Source organism: Passer montanus, unplaced genomic scaffold (genome assembly GCF_014805655.1).
Source record: "Passer montanus isolate IOZ18808 unplaced genomic scaffold, ASM1480565v1 scaffold32, whole genome shotgun sequence".
Lineage (NCBI taxonomy): Eukaryota > Metazoa > Chordata > Aves > Passeriformes > Passeridae > Passer > Passer montanus.
Genome location: NW_024367930.1, coordinates 1,409,313 through 1,437,226, shown reverse-complemented (window position 1 = coordinate 1,437,226; position 27,914 = coordinate 1,409,313). Strand labels below are relative to the sequence as shown.

General features: G+C 36.0%; 1 protein-coding gene across 6 annotated transcripts in view; it reads right to left on the bottom strand.

The window, feature by feature from the left end:
- SUGCT (succinyl-CoA:glutarate-CoA transferase) overlaps positions 1-27,914 on the bottom strand; it is a 314,835-nt gene that overhangs the window by 253,613 nt on the left and 33,308 nt on the right. For all 6 annotated transcript variants that reach the window (XM_039715018.1, XM_039715019.1, XM_039715024.1 and 3 more), the window contains exons 7-8: positions 23,817-23,908; positions 16,325-16,468 (exon numbers count right to left, since the gene is read on the bottom strand). In XM_039715018.1, coding sequence (XP_039570952.1) covers positions 16,325-16,468; positions 23,817-23,908 — 236 coding nt within the window. The remainder of the gene's footprint in view (positions 1-16,324; positions 16,469-23,816; positions 23,909-27,914) is intronic.

The window sequence follows — 27,914 nt, the reverse complement described above, 5'->3', positions numbered from 1 at the left end:
AATTAATTCAGAGTCCACCATTCATATTCCAATATGTAAATTATATCAGAATTCCCAGGAATCAAAAGCCATTTCATTTCCTTGCTCTTTCTCCATATATTCTGAAAAGAAAATGTGAATGTGTCACTGTCACGTTTAAAGAAAATATTTAACTGTAATTCATGCATGCAGCAATTTAGTACAGCAGAAAAACTAAGAAAATACATAGCAAATAAGTGTCTAACTACAGACAAAAATTATATTTCTATATAATAACTAGAAATACAATTCTTTATTCCTGAGTACTTTTGGAAAACATTTTGTAGCTGGATTTCAGGTCCAGCTGTTTATAGCCCAGTGTTACTTCATTTGGCTAAAATGTTGAACCATGTCTGTTCTTTGGTCCTCAGGAAAATCTCAGCAGTTAAGGAAATGGAACTGGAAGTATCTAGAAAGAATTTTTTCCCCAGTCTGCAACTTTTCTCAGCAACATAGAATGAAACACCATGACTATAGAGAGAATTAATGAGTTGCAAGAGTGTGTCATTTATTAGTAACACATAGCCTTGACCCATCCTTCCTGCCATTTTTCACTTTGGGGTCATACTCCACAGTGATACTTTCTCTACCACAGAAAAATGGCTCTGCAGTGATGATGAAATTATCTAATTATTCATTAAATATTCTTCTGTATTTGCATGCAACACTACACAGCTGACACATTACACACAAGTTTCACTGACAGGTGAGATGAATCCATTACAACCAGCTTTTACTTCTAAATACCAAGAATATGCATTTAACTTTCCATGTTTTCCTTATAGGAAATGTTATATCAAACTTAACTCCAGGAAGGACATAGAGAATTAAAACCTAGTGAAACAGAATCCCAAAATATTGATATTAAATGTAATTGAGCCAAGATTTCATGCTATCCATTTGTTTCTACATTCTATACTATAGAATTAGGGATTGGAGTTTCTTCACAAAAAGACTTTTATCCCTAAAAATATACTTTCTTAACACAGTGTTGCAAATTGCTTCAGCTTCTTTGATGAGATGAATGTACTATTTTCAGTAATGGAAAAAAACACACATTTACTATAGAATTAGGGATTGGAGTTTCATAAACAGAATTCTTCACAAAAAGACTTTTATCCCTAAAAATATACTTTCTTAACACAGTGTTGCAAATTGCTTCAGCTTCTTTGATGAGATGAATGTACTATTTTCAGTAATGGAAAAAAACACACATTAGATTTCTTTAAAGCATTTGTTCACAGTACATTAATAAAAAAAGGGATTAAAACATAATGCTCACTAGATATTGACATTTGACCACTAAAGCATCTGCTTCACACTTATTTCAGTAGCAAGAGACCAAAAATGCCAGGGAAGTCAGGGCATAGTAAAGATGGCGATGTTGGAACTAACAGTTGCTCGGACCATATCAAGGTCTCAGTTCACCTTGGTACTTAGTATGAAGAATAATTCCATTGCAGTCAATGTACTGATCACTTGCTTGAATGCATATGCCTATGTAGCCTATAAAACTGGTTTGCTTATTTTTGTTTTATCAATAAATCATGATTAAAAAGGCTTTTGGATTACTCTGACTTCCTTCTCTAATTTGAGTCAGAGTCAAATTAGACAGACAAAATTAATTAGCAGTAGCTGTAGTATCATCACCACCAAATAAGCTTATATAGACCAAAATAAATATATCAATGTTTTGTGTTTTATGTGAAAATACACCGTTGAGTGAACTCTGTGGCCTTTTGCCACATTCATAACTTTCTGACACGTTCAGCAAACTTAAAGACTATTCTATTTCTACTGTCCCGTGAAACTTTCCCCTACCATGCCTTTCCCTTTCCTATCTTCCTGACTGACTTCATTGTCTTTGGTCTTTCTAAAGATTTAGTCCCACTAAAAAGGCACAGTCCAAAAAGACTTTTCAGCATTTACAATTTATGTAATGAATAAAGAACATGAAGAATTAGCTACCTATATCTTACAGTTGTTAAACAAACTGCTGAAGTACAAGCATTAAAAAATATCCCAAATGAACATTTTTATAGACATTATATCCTTTAGAAAAAAAATGTTTGTAACAATATAAGTCTATTTCTCCAAACTCCCCTGTAATTCAAGACTCAGGACCTCACTGATAGAGACACTTCTTGCAGAAGAAACACCTATAATACAATCAATCTCTCAAACTGGAGTTTGGGTACATCTGCATGACATATTCAGCTAAGTATTTTTAAAATCTATACTTAAAACTGCTTTCCTGAAACCTTATAGACCCATTTCTTTTCTCCTTTAATTAAGAAATAATCCTCAAAAGTAACCTTTGAACTTACAACATTAAAGCAGATATAATTAAATGATACAGGCATATCTGTATTCCTTTGCTTGTAGAGACAGATCTATACACTGTAAATATGCATTATCAAGTATCTACAGATAAGCGTTTCTTTATTTCACATCAGTAAAGGGAACACGTATTTCAACATTCCTTTCTAATGTTACTGTTGATGGCCAAATCCCATATTTGTGTAACAGAATTACTTAAATCAGAACAAAAAGAGAGCTGCATTAAGGTCTGAAAAGTTATGCTCAGATTATGATGAAATTAGACAGATGGGAAACAAGATATTAAAAGCCACAAGGTCAGCAGACAAAGAAAAGAGACAGAATTTCAAAAGATTTTTTTCCAAGATAGCACATCAAACAATTTATTACAATGAGTTCGCTGAGTCAATCAATCATTTACATGCAATTTCAACAAGTGTATATGAATAACAAAAGAAGACAGGTAACTGGAAAGAGAAAATATAATTTTAATTATATTCTTTACTTTCTTCTCCCTCCAATTTTGTGTCTGCTGTCTTGCCACATACCTTAACAATGCTTTGACTCTAAGCCAAGTTAATTTATTTCTGTCTCATTCTTTGTTTGCTTTTTCTTAAAGTAAGCATGTAGACTTATTAACTTTGAGACTCAGGCATTTTTACACTGGCATAGGTAACTTATTTTATGCTATGTTACAGAAGTAGCAACACAAATATTAATTTACAGCTTTGTAAAAAAAAAATCATTCCAGAAAATTCCACAGCCTTCTGTTGCGCAGAGGCCAATAACCTTCCATTTACACTTTTTCCATACTTCTGGTGACATATTAAAAAAATATTTACACGAGAAAAATGTGAACATAGGACCACAATCCGCATTTGGTGCACACTATAAAAGGTCTCTTAAAATCACTGATCCTATGCTAGTATTTACCTAATGACTTATTTTACTGGTTTAAGTTTTCCCTAATAAGTATTTTGACACTGGTAACATTTAAGTTTGACTAATTTTGCTTTGCAGTTATTCCCTATTGCCCTTAAGAAGCTGCTTCCATGTATATGTGCATCAAATGACTCTCAACTCTTGCTCCTTGAGTCATTTTTGCATTATACAAAAACACAAAAACCCCACATCAAAACCCAAAACCTCTATCTCTACCAGGCAGCCCTCACTCTACCAGCTAATTACGCAATTCCTAAGCATCGACCCAACTGTTTCAGGATGTGGCACTATACCACAATAAACAGTGGTGTTCTATCAGTTTTTACACAGGGAATTGTGTTTCAAACTCTTGCAAGAATTAACTGGGCAGCAGAAACCACAGCCTTGTGCAGAGGCAAGAGAGCTGCCACAATTCAAGGCAGTCCATCGTGCAGGGGTCCAGCAGGAAACCGCAGCATTCCCAGGTGCTATCAACAAACATCACCTTACATTCAAGCTTGTAAGGGCCACCCATCTAACCTGAAGTTGAGAGATTTGCAGAAGTTAAAAATCCATTCAAGAGTGGCATACACCTATAGGCAGGGCAGACATTCCCACCTGCAAGTATACAGCAAAGCCACTGCCCACAAAGAAGCAAAATTTTACTGCTTCAACCATGGTGTTCCTGCATCAAAACAGGAGGTCTGGCCTGCAAAAGTTAAATTAAAAAAGCAAAACTACCATAATGTAAGCCAAGGCTTAATACTATTAAGGAGAATTTTTGAAAAACATCTGTGGTCATGCAATGAACACTGTGCTCCAGTAAAAAGTGTTTTCTACTCAGTGACACTGATTTCTCTTAATGAAAAACTCCAGGAAATTATCATTAATTCACCCTTCACAAAAGAAAACTCCTGGCACTGAAGTATCCATAAATGGCATAATTCTGGCCACAGCTATAGTCTTGTTAAGATAAAATCAGATCTTTAATGACAAATAATTAGACTTTTAAAACAGATCTCCTATAGTGTCCTGTTCTTGGTACCTTCCAACCAGACACTTAGGCAGGTATATAAATCCATGCTAGCAGTCACATGCAGCATGGGGGATTTGCTGATTCAAGTTGGCCACCTGACCAATAGCACACAGCAAATGACAGTCACACAAAAGATGTCCTAGTAGATGTTAATTAAACAAGAAACAATAAAAAACCCCAAACCACTCAATAAGAAAACAAGAGGAAATGTATTTGAATACCTTATCTAGAATACAAATTCTCAAAGGTTAAGATAGATAAAAAGAGCAAACAGACTTTAAGGTATACAGTTGTATAAATATTTTTTTTGCCTGAAAATTATGTCTGATAACATCTTTTACTTTATCAAAAATAAGTTTAGATTACATAGATAGAGAAATAGAAACATCTTCAAAAACACAATGCATTTGCATTGCAGAGAACTGCTACGTTCAGTGAAATGAAACAACAAAAGAAGAACTGATCTAAAAATTATTTTTAATGAGCTATTTAGAGCTCATAAAAGACCAGAATGGATTCTTCCCATAGCATGGAGATCAGCTCCTGATTAAGATTCAATTAGCATTAACAATAGCAAAGATTGATGCAACTAACAGATGTAGGACTTGTAATTACAAAAGTATGTTTCAAGAGTAAGTACATGTTAAATGGACTCCTATCTTTCTTCAGTCTCCAATTAAACAGGCAACCAAACAACAAACAAAATAAACTTCTACACACTCAGATGAATTTTAGGTGGAGGATCAAAAATAAAAATCCTGACTATAGAAGCTATTATACAGCACTGGCATTAGAGAGAAAAAGAAAAAAAAATATTATTTCTTTTAAATGAGCTCCAGTTGAAGAAAGACACATTCTAAAAGGAAGAATAAATTTCATTTTCTTGATTATGATAAAATACTACTTTTTTTTTTCTGAAAGCTTAAAGAAAGATACTACTTCAGCTTCATAATTACAAAGGAATATCACTAAAGAACCTGCTACTTAAAAAAAAAAAAACAAAAAAACAAAAAAAAAAAGCCCAACAAAACAAAACAAAACAAACTATCAAGGAGAATATTAAGCCTAAAAAATCCAAGAACTCCAAAGTTAGTCTGTATACTCAGTGCAAAATCCAAAAAACTGAAGGCAGTGGGTTTCTCACAAAGAAAAAAAGAAAAAACAAAAAAAGCCTATCAGTGGATTTTCCTATAACAAGACCCTGGAAACAGATGAATCATTTTTAAAGTAACTTCGAAAACAAATCCCTTTTCTTTTCCATGACATGGAAAAATCAGCCAAAACAGTTAAAATTTTGGCAGTGTTCTAACAAATGAAATCAGATGTTGATAACAGACATATCAGACAACTTTAGCTGTAAATTTCTACAATTTTCTTAAGACTTTATTCTCTCTGAAGAAAGACTATATATGCATTGAAATATTAAATGCATTGTGTTCTATATTTCACCCAGCTTTACCAAGTCCAGGCAAAATTCAACTGACAAAAAGTTTATTCTGTTACATTGTATTCAGGTTTCTCTAACACTACAACACATTTTGTCTCTTGATTTTCTAGAGCTAAATTATAGTGAGTACAGGCTTGAGTATTCATGGGTAAGAATGAAGAAGGCTAACAGGGCAGACATCCTGGTGGCAGTCTTACAGACTGCCCAACCAGGAGAAGAGGAAGACAGAATACTCTATGAGCAACTAGTACAAGTCTCACAATTGCTACTCTTGTTCTCATGAGGGACTTCAACATACTAGATGTCTTGAAAATACAACACAACAAAGAGGCAATAATCTAGGAGTCTGGAGCGTGTGGAAGATAACTTCCTGATGCACTTGTGAGAGCCAGATAGGAAAAGAGCCCTCTGGACCTGTTGTTTGTGAACAGAGAGGAAATTCTGGGTGGGAGTAAAAGGCTGTCTTGAGCATAGCAACCATGAAATGATATATTTTTTAATTCTTGCAGAAGGAAGGAGAGGACAGTTACCTTGGAACTACAGAGGAAAAACTCTGGCCTGTTTAGGAGATTTGTTGAGAGTCCCTTGGGAAGAAGTCCTGTAGGACAAAGGAATCGAGGGAGGCTGCATATTCTACAGGAAGGAACAAAGGTTCAGGCACAGGATCATCATACTGCATGTGCCCAATAACCAGGGGACCAGGCCAGCCAGTATAGGTTTAAGAAAGGCAGGTCCTACTTGACCAACCTGATCTGCTATGGCAAGGTAACTCACTAAGTGGATGAGGGAAAACCTGTGACTGTTGTCAGCCACAGACTCTATTTGGACTTTAGTAAAGCCTTTGATATTTTCTCACAGTCTTCTTCTGCTCATGGTTTGGATGGGTGCAATCTTCACTGGATAAAAAAACTTGCTGGATGGCTGGGCCTAGAGAGTGATGGTGAATGGTGCTACATCCAGCTGGTCACCAGCTCTGAAGGGCTCAGTATTTGGTCCAATTCCATCTAACATCTTTAATAACACACTGGACAAGGGGACCGAATGCACCCTCAGTCAGTTTGCAGACAACAACAATCTGGGCAGCCGTGTTGATCTTCTGGAGAGTAAGAAGGCTCTGCAGAAGGACCTGGACAGGTTGGATCAATGGGCCAAAGTCACTGGTATGATGTCAACAAGAAGTCCTGGATCCTGCACAGCAAGATCACAACAACCCCAGGCAGTGCTACAGGCTGCTGGAAAGCTGGCCAGCAGAAAACGCCCTGGGGGTGCTGGTTGACAGCAGTTGAGCCTGAGCCAGTGTGTGCCCAGGTAGCCAAGAAGGACCATGGCATCCTGGCCTGTATCAGGAACAGTGTGGCCATCAGGACCAGGGCAGTGCTCTATAATCAGAACTGGTGCAGCCTCAAATCCTGTGTTCAGTTTTGTGCCCCTCACTACCAGAAAGCTATTCAGGTGCTGAAGCATGTCCAGAGAAGGGCAGTGAAGCTGGTGAAGGATCTGAAGCACAAGTCTTTTAAGACGCAGGTGTGGGAGCTTGAATTGCTCAGACTGGAGAAAAGGAGGCTCAGAGATGACCCTTATTGCTCTCTACAACTTCTGGAAAGGGGGCTGTAGTGAGATGGGGGAGCCAGTGTCTTCTCCCAGGCAACAAGTGATAGGACAAGAGGAAAAGGCCTCTAAACCAAGAAGTTTTAGATTAGATAATAGGAAAAAAATTTTTACAGAAAAGATTGTCAGCCATAGGAACAAGCTGCCCAGGGAAGTGGGGGAGTTGCTGTATCTGGAGGTATTTAAAAGATGTGGCACTTAGGGACATGCTTTAGTGGTGAACTTGGCAATACTGAATTACTTGAGGATCTTAAAGTTCTTTTCCAACCTAAATGGTCCTTTTCTATTCTAAAAATAATAGCTATATTTGACGACTGAGAATGGAAACAAGAAAGCATAAAAATATGATAAAGACAAACAGATTTTGCTCATATAAAATTTAATTACCTGTGAAGACAGGCATCAGAATAACTATAGCAATTTTTATTCTTGTTTGCAACTGTGTAGTATCCAGAAGCTCCATACTGGATCTTATATACACTTTGTGAAGTGCATATGAAGATCAATGTGAAGGATACTATTTTTTTTATTTAATCAGTAATAAGGATGCTTATCCATGGAAATCTGTCAACATCCAAAACATGCTGTATTAAGGCACTTTTCACTTTTGATCTTATGATAGGAACAGTGCCATTTACAATGAAAATATGCATACATCTAACCATTTACACCACTCATCTTTTTGTTCTCCACATTTATCCGCATTAATACTTGCACGGAAAAAAACAATCTTAGGTGTGTTTGTCTACTGACATTGTCATTTTCATCTTATCTGTAGTGAACAAATACAAAAATAAAATATAATTTCAACAGCTGCAGCAGTGCAAACAGGTAGATTTTTAGACTTTTCATTTGATACAAGGGAGGCACATAAAGAAACAAGTCATGTCTATTTGGTTGTGTGAGAAATGTGCAAATGTTGTCTGCCTATTATCACAGTGAAATCTCCCATTCATTACAGTACAATGGATTTAGTTCTAACACTGAAAATCTCCATTCACTGTCCATTAAGTACTTAATGGTGCTAATGGTGCTAATGCACTACAGGGATGTCACAAGAAATAAATCCATGCAATTAAATGAAATGTTTGAAATAGGACATTTTACAAGATTATCATTTCTGTGCCTCTGCAGCATTAAGCAATGCTCATAACACTCTTTTGAGTATTTTAATGCTGTTTACATTGTAGATGTAGTTCATTTACTAAGCTGTTACGCAGCATTCAAGTCAGAGAAATGTGGTCCAAAGTTCTATTTGACTTGAGTATTACCAATGAGTCTGGAGTCAAAATATGGCACTTCTACATAGAGCTTTTTAAGTAGTGGCAACATTGTAAATTATACTCTGACAAAGGAATTTATTCTTAATTCAATCTACAAAAATAACTTCAAATATATTTATTAGAGAAATCTAGAACTACCAAATTCATTCAAAGCAAGGCAAGGAATTTTTACAAATAACTGAACTCTGACTAAGCACTCACATTTATGGTCACATCAATCCACCCCAGTGTAGTGAGGGAAGGAAAAGAACTTGTTAAACCACCCTCAATCCTCTACAATCAATCCTTGTTAACTGAAGAAGTTCCAGCTGACTGGAAATTAGTAAATGTAAAGGATACAGCTGAAGGATGGTTCAGGGAACTACAGCTCTGTCAGCCTCCCTTCCCACCAAGGTTAAGGAAGAGATCATCCTGAGTGCCATTATATGGCACATGCAGGACAATCAGGGGATCAGACCCAGCCAGCATGCATTTATGAAAGGCAGGTTCTGCCTGACAAACCTGATCTTATTCTATGACCAAGTGACCTACTGAGTAGATAAGGAAAAGGCAGTGGATGTATTCTATCTAGACTTCAATAAAGCATTTGACAGCCTCACACAGCATCCTTCTAAGACAGGTGAACACCTCAGTTAATAAAAACCGGGCTGGATGGCCAGGCCTGGAGAGTTGAGGTGAATGGAACTAAATCCACCTAGTGATGGGTCGCTAGTGGCATTCCCCAGGGCTCAGTTTTGGGGCTGGTCCCTGTTTAACATCTTTTTTGATGATCTGCACCTGGGGATTCAGGGCACCCTCAGTAAATTTACAGAAAACACTAAGCTGGGTGGGAGTGTTTATCTGCTCAAGAGTAGGGAAGGCTGGAAGGCTTTGCAGGGAAACCTGGACAAGCTTGATCAGTGGGCTGAGGACAACAAGATGAGGACAAAAGGGAAGTGCTGGGTCCTGCTTTCAGGTCCCAGCAAGACCATGCAGCCCTAGAAGCTTGGGGAGGAGTGGCTTAAGAGCTGTTCAGCAGAAAGGAGCCTGGAGGTGCTCAGTGAGCCAGCAGTGTGCCCAGGTGGCCAAGGAGATCAGTGGCATCCTGGTGACCAAGGATGCCACTGGATCAGTGTGCCCAGGTGTGCCCAGGTGGCCAAGGAGATCAGTGGCATCCTGGCCTGTATGAAGAACAGTGTGGCCAGCAGGACCAGGGCAGAGATCACCCTCCTGTGCTCAGCACTGGTGAGGTCACAATTCGAGTACTGTGTTCAGTTCTGGGCCTCTCACTTTAGAAAGGACACTGAGGTGCTGGAGCATGGCCAAAGAAGGGTAACAAGGCTTGTGAAAGGTTTGGAAAACATTTCTTATGGGGAATGGCTGTGGGAGCCGGAGTTCTTTATTCTCAAGAGAGTGGCTCAGGAGGGACCTTATTGCTCTCTGCAGCAACCTGTACGGGGGTTGTAGTGAGGTGGGGACTGGTCTCTTCTCCTGTGTCTGCAGAGAGAGGACCAGAGGATGTGGCCTTAAGATGAGACAAGGGAGATTCAGATACCAGGAAAAAAAAAATTCACTGTTAGCATAGTCGGGCACTGGAATAGGTTGCCCAGAGTGGAGTCACCATCCCTGGAGATGTCTAAGAGGTGGCTGAATCTGGATGATGTGATTGAGTGGTTTAGGGATTATAATGGTAGTTCTGGGTTGACAACTTGATCTTAACAACAATGATCTTAAGGGTCTCTTTCAACCTTGTTGATTCTATGACTTTTGGACAGTTGAATGGACACCTGTTTTAGAAGGGTTTTAGAAGTCCCATACTAGAGTCTGAACACACTTTTTATAGCTTTCACTATAACATAGTAAGTAATAAGTTGTGACTTTTGGCCTAACCACATGACACTTCTCTAAAGAGTGTGCAATCTAACTGATTAGCCAAAACCAATGCTGAATAGAGAAACAATACTGTGCTGAATACAAAGAGATTCTGACAGCAGGACCTCATCAGACCAAAGGAAGTAATTATTTCAAATGTGTTTCAGCATCATCCTTTACCCTTTTTTAGAAAAGTAAATCATAATCTACAGAGAAATTTTAATGAGAGTTTCCTGAAGTAATCAAACTAAGCAGTGTTGAAACCTTAGCTAGAGTTCTATCAACATACCCAAAAATGCCACACTTGTTAAGGTTTATTAGATTTCCAGAGGTTCAGCAGCACATAAAAATCAGCTGTCTTAACTTAAAATTTTCCATGACATAAAGCTAAAACCTCTTCCATCAAGTTACAACCCTTTTACTTGTTATTTACATTTTAAAATGGAGCACAATGTGTTGAAAGCCTCTATCCTAGTTTGACGAACTTATAGAATAACTTCTGAAACTTCTATGAGTTTAGAGAGGCAGGTGAGATTTTGGGGTACACTAAATGTGTTTATTCTGGTACTAGTTGTTTAAATCATTCTCCTTTGTTTTCATTTACCCAGGTTATCCTTCTCCTAATATTCAGCATGATTCTGAAATCTGATCTGCTGGTAATAAACATCTTGATTCCATTTCCAAGATTACACCCTTATTTAAAGGTCATCTAAATTAAAAACTCATTAAAAGAAATGTCTTCCTTTGTCTTCAAACTCTCTCCCCTACCCATCCCAGGCATCCATTTTTTTAAGTAAAAAAGGGGCATATTTTTCTATCTCCTTTCTAGTCTTTCTCTGATTAATGACAAAGGCAGATCAACATAGGAAACTGAAACTGCAACTCAGTCGGGCTTGGTTTCTTTGGCACAGGAACAATGGTAGCAAGACAAAAAGAAAGAGAATTTACAGTTAGGCAGCATTTAAAGAAGAAATTCCCTAGCAATTGGAATATATATTCTGTTTACAGAGTAAAGAAAGCCACTAAATAAAACCAAGATCCAGTTGGAGGATGTTCTACCAATGACTGCATAACTAATCATTAGAAATCAAAACACAAATTCCACAGAGGCCAATATTAAATTGAGTTACTGTCATGTGTATTCTGGTCTATTCAATCAAATTCTGGCTGCTCAAAACCCAGAGGGATAAATTCTGTTCTTAGTTATACAGCTGTCCTCAATGGAAATTGTCAAAAATACAAGCCAAGAAGTGTTTAAAGTGCAGTATACATTTAAAGAAATGTTCACATTAATTCAGATTTTGTTATTTTTCCATATGAGAGCTATACAGTGAAAAAAAAAGACATCTCCATACAGCACATGCTCAATTTTTTATTATGATGGAGAATAAGAATACTATGTTTTGCAAAGATGATGCTTTATAAGCTTGTAAAAAACGCACTTATTCAAACCATATCCAAAAACAAGACAACTGTGTAACAGTCCTCATAGCTGGCCTCCAAAATCACCAGAAGCAATAACCTCTAAAAAAGATGATTTTTCTTTTGGTATTTTGGTATTCATTCAACTCATGACTCTCAGCAAGCAGAGAAGCGACAAGATACAGTCAAGACACCTGAGCAGTATTTAAGTTCCAAGACTGATATTTCCACACAATTTACTTCTCAGGGATTCTATGATGCCTTGTATGTCCCACAGACAGTATGCAACTGTTACCAGTTTCACCTACACTCAATAATTGCTAAAAGACATGCCATGAAAGCCCTGAATAGATAGCACTGAAACTACCTTAAATAGATACGGCCTAAACAGAATCATCATGGGAAAATGTGAGGCAGAAACAAAAACTAATAGCTTCTAACCCTCATAATTCCCTCAGTAAACTAGCAGTTTAATTAAGAACAAAAATGAAATAAAGAAAATAATTTATACCAATTTTCTAGGTTTTTCTAGAGTCACTTCAACATTTTAAGAAGGTATTTGCTATGGCAAATACAAACTAAAACATAGCAATTAGAAGCAAAGAAGTGTTCGGTGAACAATCATAATGTACAAACAATATTAACCATATTTTTCTCTCTGTGGAATCTGGGAAAAATATATTCAAAACTGCAGAAATGTTATATGTAAAATATTTCTTGCAGATTTTTAATCCAAATGAAACCAACTTATTACAGTATTTGTTGGAGCCTGGTCGTAATTAAATACAGGAAGGATATTAAAACGTCCAAGAGATTTTTTTTAAGCCACAACAGAAGAAAAGGCACAATTGCATAATTGGAACCAAATCCAAACCCCACTTCCTTCTTATTTACCAGTATCATCTAAAGAACACTATTTAGATGCTGAAAGATCTGGAACTTACAACTGTGAATCATCTAAAAGTCAAAAATTTCAAAGGAATTGTATGACACAGGTTAAAAGTTTATAGATGAGAGATATAGAAAGTTTCTGCTCACTACAAAACCACATCCTAAGAGTTACCATATCACTTGTTCAAAAAAAAATGCTAGAATCCTATTTTGTTGTGGGGAAAGAAATCTTGTTTGGTAGTAATAAGTGTTTAAAACATGGAATTTGAAAGAAAGATATGTATTTTAAGATATTCTAAAAATAATATTTTTTGAGAGTACAGGGTCTCACTTATAATTTGGATCTACACAGATAACAAATATGAAACTAACTTGCCAGTCAGTGGGATAGTTCTTTAAAAAGTTTCAGATCACTTTTATTGGCAGCTGAATTCAGTTCAATGCTCTTTGTTATTTGCATGTCTGTGTAGGTAATTAGTATCAAAAGCATTTTCCAGCCCTCCCTTCCACAAAAAAAAAAAAAAAAGAACCAAAAAAACCCGAACAAACTTCTTGTGTTTCTGCAAGGCATGCAGAAAAGTGATAGCACAGACACAGATGGACATTTAGATGTGAAGTTTTCTGTATAAAACAAACCAAACCATTTTCAAGATTTTCTAATTACCTGAATGACTTAAACCCTGGGGTTTTTATTCCTTTCTGACATCGTCAGAGTCATCAACACTGAACAATGAATATGTATAGGTTCACAATTTTCAGATCAGATGAAGGGATGAACAAAAGATCCAACCACACTGCTATATTAGCTCAGTGCATGAAATGCTGGCAAAACCAAGAAGTTTCATACAAGACCCTGCTGTCAAAACACTATAAATAGGATGGTTCAGTACACGTAGTAGATTCCTTTTTTCTTTGTTAAAAATTACCATGCTTCAGCAAAACTCTTGCTGAAGGAAAAGGGATCAAGATGTCTCTGACCACTAGATCCTACCATTAATCAATGTCAACAAGAACCTAATAAACTGAATGTATAAAACTTTAGGTTCCTTATTTTTTTGGCTGCATGCATGACAAACTTCAAAAAGTCCTTTTTAACATTCATCACATGAGGAAAAGCTAGCTGGGAGATAAAACCAAAATCTTTTTGGAAACATGGATCTTTAAAGACCCTGATCACATCACAGTAGTTGTCTAACTTAATTTAAAAGAACTCATTACCATCAGAAGTATTGTGAGAGTATTTTACCTGTTTACATTTTCAGATTTGTACTACACTTTCTTAGTAGAGACACTCCCGCTAAAGACTTATAAGTAAGCACCAGTCTTATACAAACAAAGGAAACAAACCAAGAAACTAGATGTTCTGAGAGAGACTCAGCTGCCACTTATGTTTCTCTTCATTTATTTTAACACATCTTTGTAATGGGATTAATCACATGTTTTTTGTGGGTTTTTTTTTTACTTTAGAACCTCATCCATAAATACTTCTTCCAATTTAATAGATGTTCTCATTACAGTCTTGGGCCAACACCCCAAAATTAATTTGGACTGAAGCAACAGGGTCATCTGAATAACAGATGACCCTGTTTTCTGAATAACGTCTTTTATCCATATTTTGTTCCAATATACAATTATCTGAATTTCATTTACCCAACACTGAAGTAAATAAAAACATTTCTTCTTCAATGAGAGTGTGAATTTATGGAATTACTTCTTAATAACTTTTAGATAACTATAATTGAATAATGAGCAGGGAAGGGGTTACTGTTTAAAAAAACCTAAAAAAACAAATAAGCTTTTCCTTGAATATTTAGCATTGCTTCAACTAATCATGTAGAAGACAAACACCATGTGGCATGCTTTGTTCACCAACATCTACCCAGGTCTTCAATCTCTTCCTTGTGTATGCTAGTGAGTGGCCTAAAGGATGATGATGTGGAAGTTCAGATGGAAATTTTGCAATATCAGAACACTTCTGTGCATAGACAAATCTACCCTAAGCAAGGAAAAAGATTGTAAAGACAAATAAGATAACAAAATAAGCGAGCTACAGAAAAACCTAACTTCAACTCTTCTTGGTTTCAGCATTTGATAAAATACTGAATAATAATCAAGAAGACTTCAGTTTAAAAAAAAAGGCCAAAAACCAGTGGAACAAGGAATTACGTGCATACACCCCTCCCAGAATGACTCCTAAAATCAATAAAAATTATCAGAAGTATTTTTATAAAATTGGAAATTAAAAAGATCAAGGAGCAGCTTCCATAATATATAACACTACGATACCTTAAACATGAAACCCCCCTACTTCCACATATATACCAAATATTTCATAAGAATTTAATACACATTCTAAAAATTTTCTGAACCGTTTTTTTCCTAAGCATTTTTCCAATACGGAGACAACATTTGTGAATATATTTAAGTATAATAAAGTTCAGTTCTTACAAACATTTGTTCTGAAATAAAGGAGAAGTTCTTTATTGATTCAAGCAAGGATCTCCCCTCCTTTCTGATTTCAACAGTTATTCAGACAAAAGCAGTAGGCACGAAAACAGAGCAAACTCAATTATTAGTCTCAATCATTGTTACCATACAATGATATAGGTGTCCAACCTCTTGCTTGCACCTGGGCCAACTTTTAGCACAATGGGCACTGTCATTTCTCAGCTGTACTGACAGGTATAATGTGAAGAAAAATACAATTGAATAAAGATGAAAACAATGGAGCACTGTAGTTGCTGTAATTAGGACTGTACACAATTTTGACATACATTTTAAATTGAAAAAAAAATTTCTCTGTACCATATGCCCAGTTGCTACCAGCAAGTACCTACATATCATCAGCAAAACATCATATCAGCTGGTCTCTGGTCATATGCAGCTCAGCCACTTACTTTTTAGAAATGATAAATCAGTGCCCCAGTGGTGTTCAAATATTCAAAGTTAAATTTCTCATTATATGTAGTACATGCTGTATCTTTCATGAACAAAACAGCTTTGCCTTTAATGCCTAGGAAAAATGCTGCATCTTCAACCTTCATTCCTTTAACTCCCAGAGCCAAAAGGCAGACCTCCAGACTACATTACTTTGAAACTTGGGTGATACTTTAATACTCTGGGTGATTTTGCGCAAGTTATTCAGTTGCTCTAGAAGTTACATGTCCCAGTAAAGGGACAAAGGCCAAAGCCTTCCTCTCAACATTGGTTTCACCACTTAGGCTTCTCTGTCTCCAATTACTCACGACAACTACTACAAGGCTCAGTGATATTATAAAACTTGATTAACCTGTGTTTTCACAGAACATGGAAGTCCTTTGCAAAAAGTGAAAACCAAACTTAGTGCAGTAGTAACAATAACCATGTCATATAAAACGGTCACTACCAGAGTGGCAGGTTAAGAAAATGATCACCAATGCCATTATTATTGTTGTCATTAGTTATACTAACTGATGCACTTTATATGCAAATGTTATTCTTAGGTTCAAACATCTATAAAACAAAAAGCAATTTTTTTACAACTCCTACCTGAGTTGACAGGAGATTGCAGTCAATGTGTAGTCCTTTTCCTGTCTTATACCTCTGAAGTAAACCAGCCATAACTGCTCCATACGTATATAACCCAGTAGCAAGGTCTGTCATTGCTACTCCTGGTCTAACTGGCTCACCGTCCTAAAGAAAAAAAACAAACCAGAAATGCCCCAAAATGAAACAAGGCAAACAAACAAAACAATAAACAAAGAAAAAATTAAAAGCAGCAAAAACAAGTAGTGACAATATGATTGTGCAGGGCTGGGATCTTATTGACATGACAGGGACATGGTGGGATGACTGCTGTGACTGGAGTGTTGGAATGGAGGGATATAGGCTCTTTTAGGAAAGACAGGCAAAGAACACAAGGAGAACAAAGAACACAGTGTTTTTGTCTATGTAAATGACCAGCTGAAGCATATGGAATTTCACTGGGGATGGATGAAGAGCTGACTGAGAGCACAGGGAGGGCAATAGCAGGTAACATTATAATCATGCTACACACACCCAACTATGGGGACAGAAGGGGCCCTTGACAGACAGATAGCAGTGGCCTCACATTCACAAGCCCTGATTCTCATGGGGGGCTTCAACCACCCCATTATGTGTTGGAGAGACACCCACATAGAACCATGTGCTGTAGGAAAAGATCAGGTTCAAGACCATCTAGGGAACCTGAAGGTGCATAAGCCCATTAGACTTGATGACATACATCTGCAGGACCCAAGGGATTTGGCAGTGGGAATGGCTAAGACACTACCCATCATATTTGAGAAGTCATGGTAGTCCTGCAGAGTTCCCACTGACTGGAAAAAGGGAGACATAACCCCCATATTTTAAAAGGGTAAAAAAGAAGACCCAGGAGACTATGGGCCTACCAGTCTCCTCTTGCTATCCATCAGGCTTATGGAGAAGATTCTCCTGGACACTATTCCAAGGAACATGGAAAAGAACCAGGTGATTTGTGACAGCCAGCACGGCTTCACTATCAGCAAATTGTGCCCGAAAAATTTAGTGGCCTTCTATGATGGGGTTACAGCAGCAGTAGGTCTGGGAAGAGTGACTGATGTCACCTACTTGGTTCTGTGCAAAGCATTTGACACCATCCCACACGACACGCTTTTCTCTAAACCAGGCACTTGGTAGATAAAGAACTGGTTGGATGGTTGCACTCAGTCACAGCTAGTGCAAGAAATTAGTATCTTTGAATGACCAGATGTATAAAAACTACCACTGAAAACCAGGTATTCTTGCAGCACGTACACAAAACTGCCACTTTGTGATGCCACATACTAAAAACATGAAGGATTTATTATGCAACTTTTTGTCCCTAATAACATAATGCTTCAACTCACCAATGCAAAAAGAAAAGAGATAATGTTAGAGACAAAAGAAGCTAGCGAAGACTGAATTTTATTATCCTAGAAGCTAAAGGCCTAAACAATTTCTACAGTACACTGACACAGGTGCCTATCTGTTTAAAAGGCAGAACCATATTGCTTCATTCTTCTCACTCCCTTTTTTCTCTCCTCTTTAGTCCCTCCCCAAGTCAAAGCTCAGTTTTGTATTTTCCACTACACACATTCCAGGCTTCTAGTAAGAAAACAAACACAAATTTTTGTCTACACGTGTAAATATTACACATGCAAATATATGCAAATTCATGACACTGACTGAAGTCACTGAAAAGTTGTTCATTCAAATACCCTTTTTCTGTATGTCATCCCTTGTCTAGCATCAAGGGAAGAATCTTCATGTTACATGATGTGTTTCAGAACTTCTGTAAACACTGGCATGATATATGTCCCCTCTGAAATCAATAGCAAAATGAACTTCTAATTTCAGCCCAGCTAGGCTTTTATTGTCGTGCTTCTTCTGAAATATTCTCCATTTCCTGCTCTGAAAAGTTTGAGGTCAGATGATCAGATTATCACAGCAGTTTCTTATTTTGAAGTCTTACTTTTTGTTTGTTTGGGTTTTGTTTTTTTTTTTAAATTTTCAAACTGTGAAGAAAAATAGCAGTGCAAAGCTAATGAGACTCTTCCAGAATTCTGGCACACAAGTAAGCCTACCACAAGACAACTTAAAATCATTACAATTGATAAATAATAACTGTTTGTCAAGTTTTCATAAATGTATTTAAACTAATGTAGCATAAAGTAAATAAAATTGAATTTACAGAATTATTTTAATTAGCCATGTCTAAACTGCTATGTGTAATTACTGTAATAATAATCTTCTAAATAAGAATATAGGAATTGTTTCCTGATAATTATTTTTAAAAGAGTGTCTTGGATTCATGTAAGAAAATCTTCACCATCATTTTTCTTCTGCACTCCAGCAAGATTTACACAAGCCTGATACCAAGTCATATATGTTATATTTTTCTTTTGAATTTTTATTTTATTATCAGTTGCATTAATAGAGCAATTCTGAAATAGAAGACAGTAGGACAATATTTTCTAGATAAGATGGAAAAGGCTGCTATTTTTTTCATATCATGAAATTGACTAAAAATTACAAAATCTGTATAAAATATAGCAAATTTTAAAAATATTAGTTACTCTCATCCAAACTGCAGTAAGGACTAGTCTGTGACTATCTATAGCTTAGATATCCATAGGATTATATATAAACTACGCAATATTAAGGTGAATACTGTTTTAGGAAGTAGTACTTTTTCAAAGAATCTCTTATTTCTTCCTTCACCAGATGCTACACTAAGCTACTTCAGCTTCCCAAAAGAAAACTCAAAGGTTCCAGCTATTTACCACCCTCATTGTACCCAGCTCTGGGGAAAAACAGGAAAGTTCGTGCTTCACTTTTATATGCACAGGCCTACCAAGAAAACTAATTAGTCCATGAGAAGGTTTTTTCTCCTCAGAGCTACCTCAAAGAAATAGAAGAAAAAACAAAACAAATGAAAAAAAAAACAAAACCACTGCAAAAAACCACACACACATACCAAAACACCCAACCAAAACAAAAACAAAAAAAAAACCCTCCTATTCTCTGCTGCAAGTAATCACTTTGTTAAATTGCTCTTTCTTTATTATAGCCATTTCACTACATTCACTGGGTTGAGAAGAAACCAAAAAGACTTTAGATTTTACAAACAGATGTGCTGCAACATTCTTAGTTTGAATGACACACTGTTTTCAGAGTGTCATTAATTTCATCCTTTAAGGATGATATCATCCTTAAGGAGAACAACACATTTTGAAGATTAAGAAATTGGAATTATTTTAATAGCTTGTTATATACAAACTTTCAGAACCTTCATTGTCAATTACTAAACTGTCTAAAGTTTAAGAGCAAATACTTCTACCTTTGCCTCAGTAAAAAGTTCACCTTTTGTTTCTAAAAATACTTCCACAATTTCCCCTTAGAAAACAATCCTACAAAGTACTAGTACTATACTGCTGTGTTATTTTTAACATGTTGGCTTTGTTTTATCCTAATACTCAACAACCTATAATTCTGAACCAGTCCACACAATTTCTAACCATCCTTGGTCTTTCTACCAAGACTCATGATGAGCTGCCATGTCTCACTATTTAATCAGCTTCAATCAGCTCCTGTGCCATAAGCCAGTCTTTCTGTGGAAGGATACACAGGTGTAAGTACTGTGGAATGGATTAATTCAGGCTTTATCACTGTCCTGAAGAACAAGGGATGTGAAGCTGCTTTACATGAAGGTTAAAGCTAAACACACAGAGAAATAACCTTCCTTTAGACAGAGCTTCTGCCAGCACAGCACTATTTTTGTGTAGCTAACATTATACCATTTACCTGGGCAAAGTAAGGATCTACACAGTATCTTTTATTTAAGCAAGTTATTTCAAAAGTGACAAACACCACCACCCCTGCCAGACAACAATGACTTTATTGTTCTGGTAGGAAGAGCAAATGTAGCACTAGCCAGGGAGAATGTGTCTTAAGCAAACAAAGCTGCCATCCAGCCTCAAGGGCTGGCTTGGACTCTAAATTTGGTGCAGCATCAGGAGTTACCCTTTGTTCATTTGAAAAGATAAAGATGCATACCAGTTAAGAAGACCTTTTGTTTTTAAATCACTGTGCTTTGCTATTGCTCAATCTTATAGTTTACATTTTTATTCCTAATTTTTGCTGTTTGCTAAATTCCTTACAATTTGTCGACATGTTCTCACCCAGATATAGCCACAACATGTTTTAGAAGCCTCCTTTCCTGAGGTGGTTTTTTTTGCCCTTTGACATAATTTCCTTAACCAAACTTACATCAGTAATACAAAAATCATCTATTTAAAATTAAAATTGTTTTGAAATTACATGCTTAAGAAAAGCATTCTAAGTCCAGTAGTTTTACAGATGTGAAATAATTGCTGAAGCTAATATGAACCAGGAATAGCTGTATTTTTCAACAGCTCTCAGCTACATATACGATGTGTATTCTTTTGTAACCCTTTGTTTGGTACTAAACTAAAGAATTGTTTTGATGAGTCATAGAAATTTCAATTAGAATTTCAAATTTCACAGGTGTGATACACTTCTAATACACAAGTAATCAAGTACATGTGTAAGAGCTTGCAGGTTTCTGTCCACAAAACCATGATTTAAGGACACTATTCCACTGTGTTTGGGTTTGTACTATCAGCAAAAACAACACTAGCACAAATGAAGTTGTTTGGGCCAATATTTTTGCAATATTGTAGAAGTTATAGCTTAATTTCAAGGTTCAGAATATCACTCAGAAGCATTTCAAAGTTATTACCATTAAGTGCTGCTAGGAAAAAAAAAAGACAAAAAAACAAGCTTTTTTTTTAATAGGCAAGAATATATACTGCTATTGAATTATACATTTTTGTATAGTCACATACAGGACAAAATTTTAGTACTCTATTATTATAATGCTTTCTAAGGAACTGTAAATATGTATACATCAATGTAAATATGTATACCTCAACATTCAACACCTCAGTCACGTATGTAGATGCTTTTTTGCTGCTTGCTCAGATTCATTCAATTTGTCTGCTGCATCAGCTGATGCCTCTAAGACCATCCTGCAAGAACTTTTAATGGTTTGTTTAGCAAAGGGATGTTTCCAAAGAGCATTCTTGCACTGATGATGTTATACTGATTATCTATAGCTACTGCAATTAAATACAAAACCAACATCATCTGTTATAACTTTTCCTTTTTTTTCATTTCCTGTTTATTAGAGTGGCATTTTCCATTTTGTTCTAAAAAAAAATCAGACTCTAGTCTACCCATTCAAATGAACTTATTAATTTTAGCACATCAATTCCATGTTACCTAGCCAACAAATAATTTAAACTTTATTTACAAAAAAAAAAAAAACAGCATGAAATTATGTTTTCTTTTCTCTTTTTTTTTCTTTGGCCACTTTTCTACATCTTGACTGAAACAAGGTTTCTACTTTTGTTCAGACTTAGTTTAAAGACAATTCTGTCACATGAACATAAATGTTTAAATGTTTAAAAAAATGGAAGATTTTACTATTAATAATTCTTCACTATTTTAAAGTAACTTTCTAACAAGCATACAATATGACTTTACAGCCCCTTAGATAAGTTTTCACTACAACAACAAAAAGCACATTTGTTTTTTTGGAGTCATTGACTACTTAAGTCTTTGAAACAATACTGTCCATCTATACATCAAAAAATGGGTTTAAGAAACTGAGGAAATTCTACATAAACAACTGCAAATAAACAAAAATTAGTAAATTTTTGCATGCTTATTTTAATCATGTCAAAGAGTGACTAAGTTTGAATGAATTCTTAGAAGCCCCCAGTGAATAGACAAAGCTGTTACTGACAGTGACTAAATGATTCCTATGATTACATTACCTCAAGTCTTGGTGAGGTGATGTGAACATCTGATGTTCCGGTGTAGACCTTAACAAAATATTTTCATAAAATCCATCTTCATAACAGCCACTGAGGACTATTATTTTCATAATACAACTTGCATGCAATTATTCAGTATAACAGTCATTTATTCTGGCATTCACATATCATTGAAAAGCTGTACAAAAGTCCTGTGTTTTTCAATATTTCTACCCATCTTTCTTTATTCATGTTGTACTAACAACATCTGCCCCTTTCTAACAGTTTGTATATCCTTTCAATTTTGATTGGTATATTTTGAGGTGTGCATGAAGTTTCTGGCATTCTATTGGAAGTATTAACCTCCATTCTACAGACACAATGCTAAATTTACTTACACTACAGTTACTGTGATCAGTCATTGCTTAGTGCATGTGTACATTATATATTTGATGGGAAGTGTCTGTAAGGACTGCACTCAATTTCATGTCTTCTCATGTTCTAAGATGGGATGTCCTATGAGTACATACCAATAATACAGCAGGAACAGACAGCTTCAGGAAACTAGGCACAAGATGTTTCAGCTTACTCAGTCAAAAAATGCTTGATTTTGGCTTTTTTCCCTAATAAAAAGGACAGCTCTGGTAACAATAGATGCCAGAAATACAAACTTCTGATGTTTGGCATTGTTCTAAGTAGAAAACAAGTCTATTGGCAGAATATCAACCCTACAATAGAGCTGTGTCCAGATCATGTGGTTAGCTTTCAACAAAGTACTCAAACATGAGCAGCTGACACTTAGTACAGGAACTTTATGAATTCCTTGCTTATCTAGAACATGCAAGTATCATACTCACAAGATCTGCACTACTGCTTCCAGAGTACCAGGAGCACCCCTACAGAACAGTATCTAGCATTTATAATGCATGGAACAGACTTGTAACACTACTTCACTAGAAAAGGGACATTTTGGGACCACATTCCCTGCATCTCCAGGTGATTCAAGACAGCTTAATTAAATGCTTATTTGACCAGCATTTTTCCAAGGTGAAGACACATGTTCTGTGTACCTCTAGAATACAGATACTAAACTACTGTTATGCTTCCTGCAATGCCACAGCTAAGAAAGATCTTGGGTGTCAGTGGGAATAGGCAGCACATAAAACTTTTCCAGAAATGCATGGCATCTTTCTGCCTATTTGAAGGCAGAATGATTGAAAACCACCCAGATTTTGTCAGATATATCTAAGTAGTTTCACAATTCCCGCTTTTACAATGGGGTATCAATAGCCAAGCATCAATGAAACTTCACACTCAAAGATACGGTTCTATCATCCAGCTGTCAACAATGAGTCTACTACAGCTCAAGGAGCCATTAACAGGTTAGCATACATTGCCAATTTATTCACTGGAAATTTAGGATTCTTCCTTTTTCTTTAATTTTCTGTTTCTTGAACATTTTTCTTTACAAGTCTTAAGTGACATAGCTGAAGTATACAAATACTATTATTTTCTTAGACTACCAGAGATGAGACCTCTTGCTGGACTCAAGAGGGTTTGCACAACAGATATGTTACCATTAGGCTGACTTGTTCCATGCAGCAGCCAATTTTGGTACACAGCACAAAGATTTTATGAAATTTGTAAGTTTTTCACTATACCTCATGCCCTGTGATATGCATGAGACCAGAAACAGCAGCAGCAATGGAGTCATATCCACCTCTCTGAACCATTGGACCAGTCTGACCATAACCTAAGAGAAAAACAGAACAACTAGTAATTCAACCAAGGACAAATAGAACATAAGACATTATTACTCCTCAGCTTTTGTTAACAAGATGTCCAGACTGTACAACCAACGAATTGTATTGTATTCTATTGTATTCTATTTATTCCTGCACATTTCTAAGAGTAAAGTTGGATTTATCCTCTGTGGGTTGAGGATGTGTTTGATCTTAATTCTAGACAGACTTGTATCCCTGCTATGTTTCATTCCTTTTGGATGAAATTTCCTTTTTAATTCACTGTGTCAGCTGAGGTTGGACTCAGATGTTTTTTTTCAGAGACTCTACAGTATCTCTACAGGCCTAAAATTGCTGTCCAACTGGGCCCATCTTGCCTGTGTTATCTCCACTCTGCCATAAGGATACCTTGAATACCCCAAACAATACTAAAATCATGACACTATGGTTTTGACACATTAATTATTGTCCCCTCATTTCTGTTATTTTATTCCATATCTAAACAGAGCTACTTTTGAAACAAACATTGTTTACAAAAGATGGCAAGGCCTTAGCAAGTACGTACAATCTGTTTGCCAAGAGTTAGCACCAATGAAGTCCAAAATAGTGAGAAGTTTTACTGAACTACCTAAATACAGTTTTGTTCAGCTGTATAATTAACTTAAAATAAACAGCTGTAGACAGAAGGATGCTGTCTTACCTCTCTTTGCTATAGTCACCATGTTCTTCCAACAACGAACACAAAATCTTCCAATTGAGGAGGTCACTGGAACCACTAACCACCATCACAGAGGGTGAAAGTCAATAGGGAAGGAGCAACGTATTTGATTGATGGTTTCTATTAGTTCCTAATTAGTTCTAACGGCAGAGCCCTCAGTAATAAGATTTAAGATTCCTCCTCAAAGAGGAAGTAAACTCGGAGCTTTTATTTTTTTATTATTATTTAAGTGCTTTCTTTTCTGATATATCTAAGAGAAAATCCCTTGGAGCAGTTACAAGACATTTTTCACAGATAAGATTCCTAATTTAAATTTAGTTTTAAAACAACATTTCTGTTTCATTCTTACCTGAGAAGACAGTATTAGAATTACATTATATCAACATATACTGCAGTGTAAAAATTCCTGAATCTCCTAGATTCTTCTTCATAATTTGCCTGGAAAAATCTTCTCTTTATACAGTCTTTTCAGTAGGCATGACAGTCTAAATATTGGCCTTGTGAATTAAAGCACACAATTAAAATAATTTTTCATTGAGGTAATCTACCTCAGCTCATCCACCTGGACTGATGCTGTTATATGCATAATTCATAAATTACTCCTAATGTATATTATGAGAGGATTATGATGACTGAAAACTGCAGTTAAAGCACTTTGTTACTCCAATTGATAAATCATACCAAGCAAAACAATATCCACTTACTACACAGATTTCCTCATTATACTACAAACTATCTCAATTGCCTGATCTTTTTCTGGAGACATGAGATCCACATTGTGCAAAGCTCTTCCTTCTGTGGAGGAGCTCAACTTCTACACTCAGTGTCACAGGGAATATCAGAATACTACAGCCAATTCACTGACTTTATCAATGTAGCTTCAAAACATACATTTTGTAAGAAAAAAGTCAACACTTTTCTTATTGTCAAATTGGTGTCACGAGAGAAAAAAAACCTACCAGTTTACCTAGTTTTATTTTAAATCTGACTACAGCCAACTTTGAGATACCAAAGACAACTCATGGTATTTCCTTTCATATTTACACTCTTAAGTTTACAGCAAAGAACAGTGTATTCAAATATAAGAGGACTAGCAAATAAAATACACTGGATCCACCTAAAAATGTTCCAAAGAGCTCTAACTAGGCATATACCATTATCTCATTGGAATGCACTGTAGAATTAAAATCAGTTAAGTGTGTGGGGCCACTTCAAAAACAAAATCTTGCTCAATAAAAAAAAGTACTCAAAACAACTTTAATTGAATAGTGAAAAGCATATTGAAGTAAGTGAGAAACTACGTACTGGCCTCAATTACTAACAAAGAAAAGACATCTCAACACATCTACTCACACAAATGTTTTCATAAACAGCAAACATCTGAAAATTAAACATTTAGTATGTAGACAGAACAACTATACAACACTTTGCAATGCTCTTCTGGTAAGGACAAACATCCATCCCTCAAACACTGAATTCAGGAAAGGTGACAGGCAACAAGATCTGCATTTTTCTAGAGAAGTTTCACAAATAAAATTTTTTAACGCCTTTTCACACTTTGTAACATCCAGGTTTCAAAACAAAAGGTATTATTTAATGACTTTCTGGTTAAGATTAGAACTTGTATGGAGTGTTTATTTAATCTTCATACATCACAACAGATTAAAAAGAAAATCATATATAATTCTGCTTTTGATCTGAATGGACAAAGCTAGTGTGGGGACAAAATCTGTTGTCATTGGAAATGTTTCGCCCCAGGAACTATGGATATACAAGATTCCTGGAGGAAAAAGTAGAGTTAAGTGAGAAATAGCTATAGCTAAAAATGAAAGATCTCTTTATCCAGACAAAAAACAAAGGCTGAACATTATTTTCATGGTCAATGGAGCAACCCAGTGCAGATGTTTTAGAAATAACTAGGAACACAAACACAAAAAGCTTGAAGAAGAGTCCAAAATTACATTCAAAAAATATTCAGCCTGGTACACAGATTTTACAGTAACTGTAATATATACACATGCATACATTTGTACATATACACATGTACATATATATATATATAAATAAAATAACTCACTAAAAATAAAAATGCCACCTAAAGTTTATCTTTGTCCAAATACCCTCTGTTCTCTCATACTTAATTCAGTGTCAAAAGCATACATTTGCAATTACACCCTCAAACCTAAATATAGACTTCTGTTAAATAAAATGTAGTTAGTGGTTTAAAGTTTAGATGCAGTAAAAATACTTTAGGGTAAAGACATAATCCAAGATTAATACAGAGAGAATAGATTTAACAGTGATGGTCTCAGAAGGCAAGATATGGCAGCTGATCACACTCCTGCTCCCCTTTAGTGGAGCTTATCACTGTAAACTACAGTCAATATTTAAATAGTCTCTACTAGTAAAGAATTTATTTTAGATCCCTATGTCCAGTGTAGGTATTTTTATTTTGGGGATAGATTTTATAGAGACAAAAAAATTTTAGTTCTAATTTAATAAAACTGTTTTCTAAATAATTTCAGCTTGACAGGAAGTTGGCTAGATTCTAAATCTCATGTAAAGTTTTAGATTTTTGTAAAACAGAATCTGCAAATATCAAAAGAAAGTTGCACCACACTAAACCCCTATTTAACTCCTCAAATCTCCATTCTACACCTTGCAGTAGGGAGATATGATTTCTTCTCATACCTGTCACATCCTCGTGTGTCTAGAATTCAAAAACATTGCAGTATGAGCCGGTGTTCTGTATGGCAAAATGTACAGTTTCACAATCAAACCAAGTACAAGACAATAACCCCCAGTTAGATCTCCAAGTCGTTCCTAAAAATTGTCATTGTCAAAGCATTATTTAATCTGCATATCAAGCTTTTGAAATTGCCAGAAACAGAGAATCACACAGAATCACAGAACGGGTGGCGTTTGAAGGGACCACAATGGGTCATCTGATCCAACCTCCCTGCTCAAGCAGGGTCATCCTAGAGCACATGGCACAGGACTGTGTCCAGATGGTTTTTGAGTGAAGGAGACTCAACACCGTTTCTGGTTGAGTTGTGTTGAGAGCAAAATTTTTTCCAGTGTTTGGTCACCAGCACATTAAAGAACTTGTTCCTCATATTCAGGGGGAACTTCTTGTGTATCAACTTCCTACCATTGCCTTGTGTCTTATTCCTTGGCACCATCAAGAGCCTGGCTCCATCCTCTTGGCACCCTCCCTTGAGGTGCTTAGGGACATTGATGAAGTCCCTTATCAGTCATCTCTTCTTGAGGCTGAACAGGCCCAGATCCAGAAAACTGTC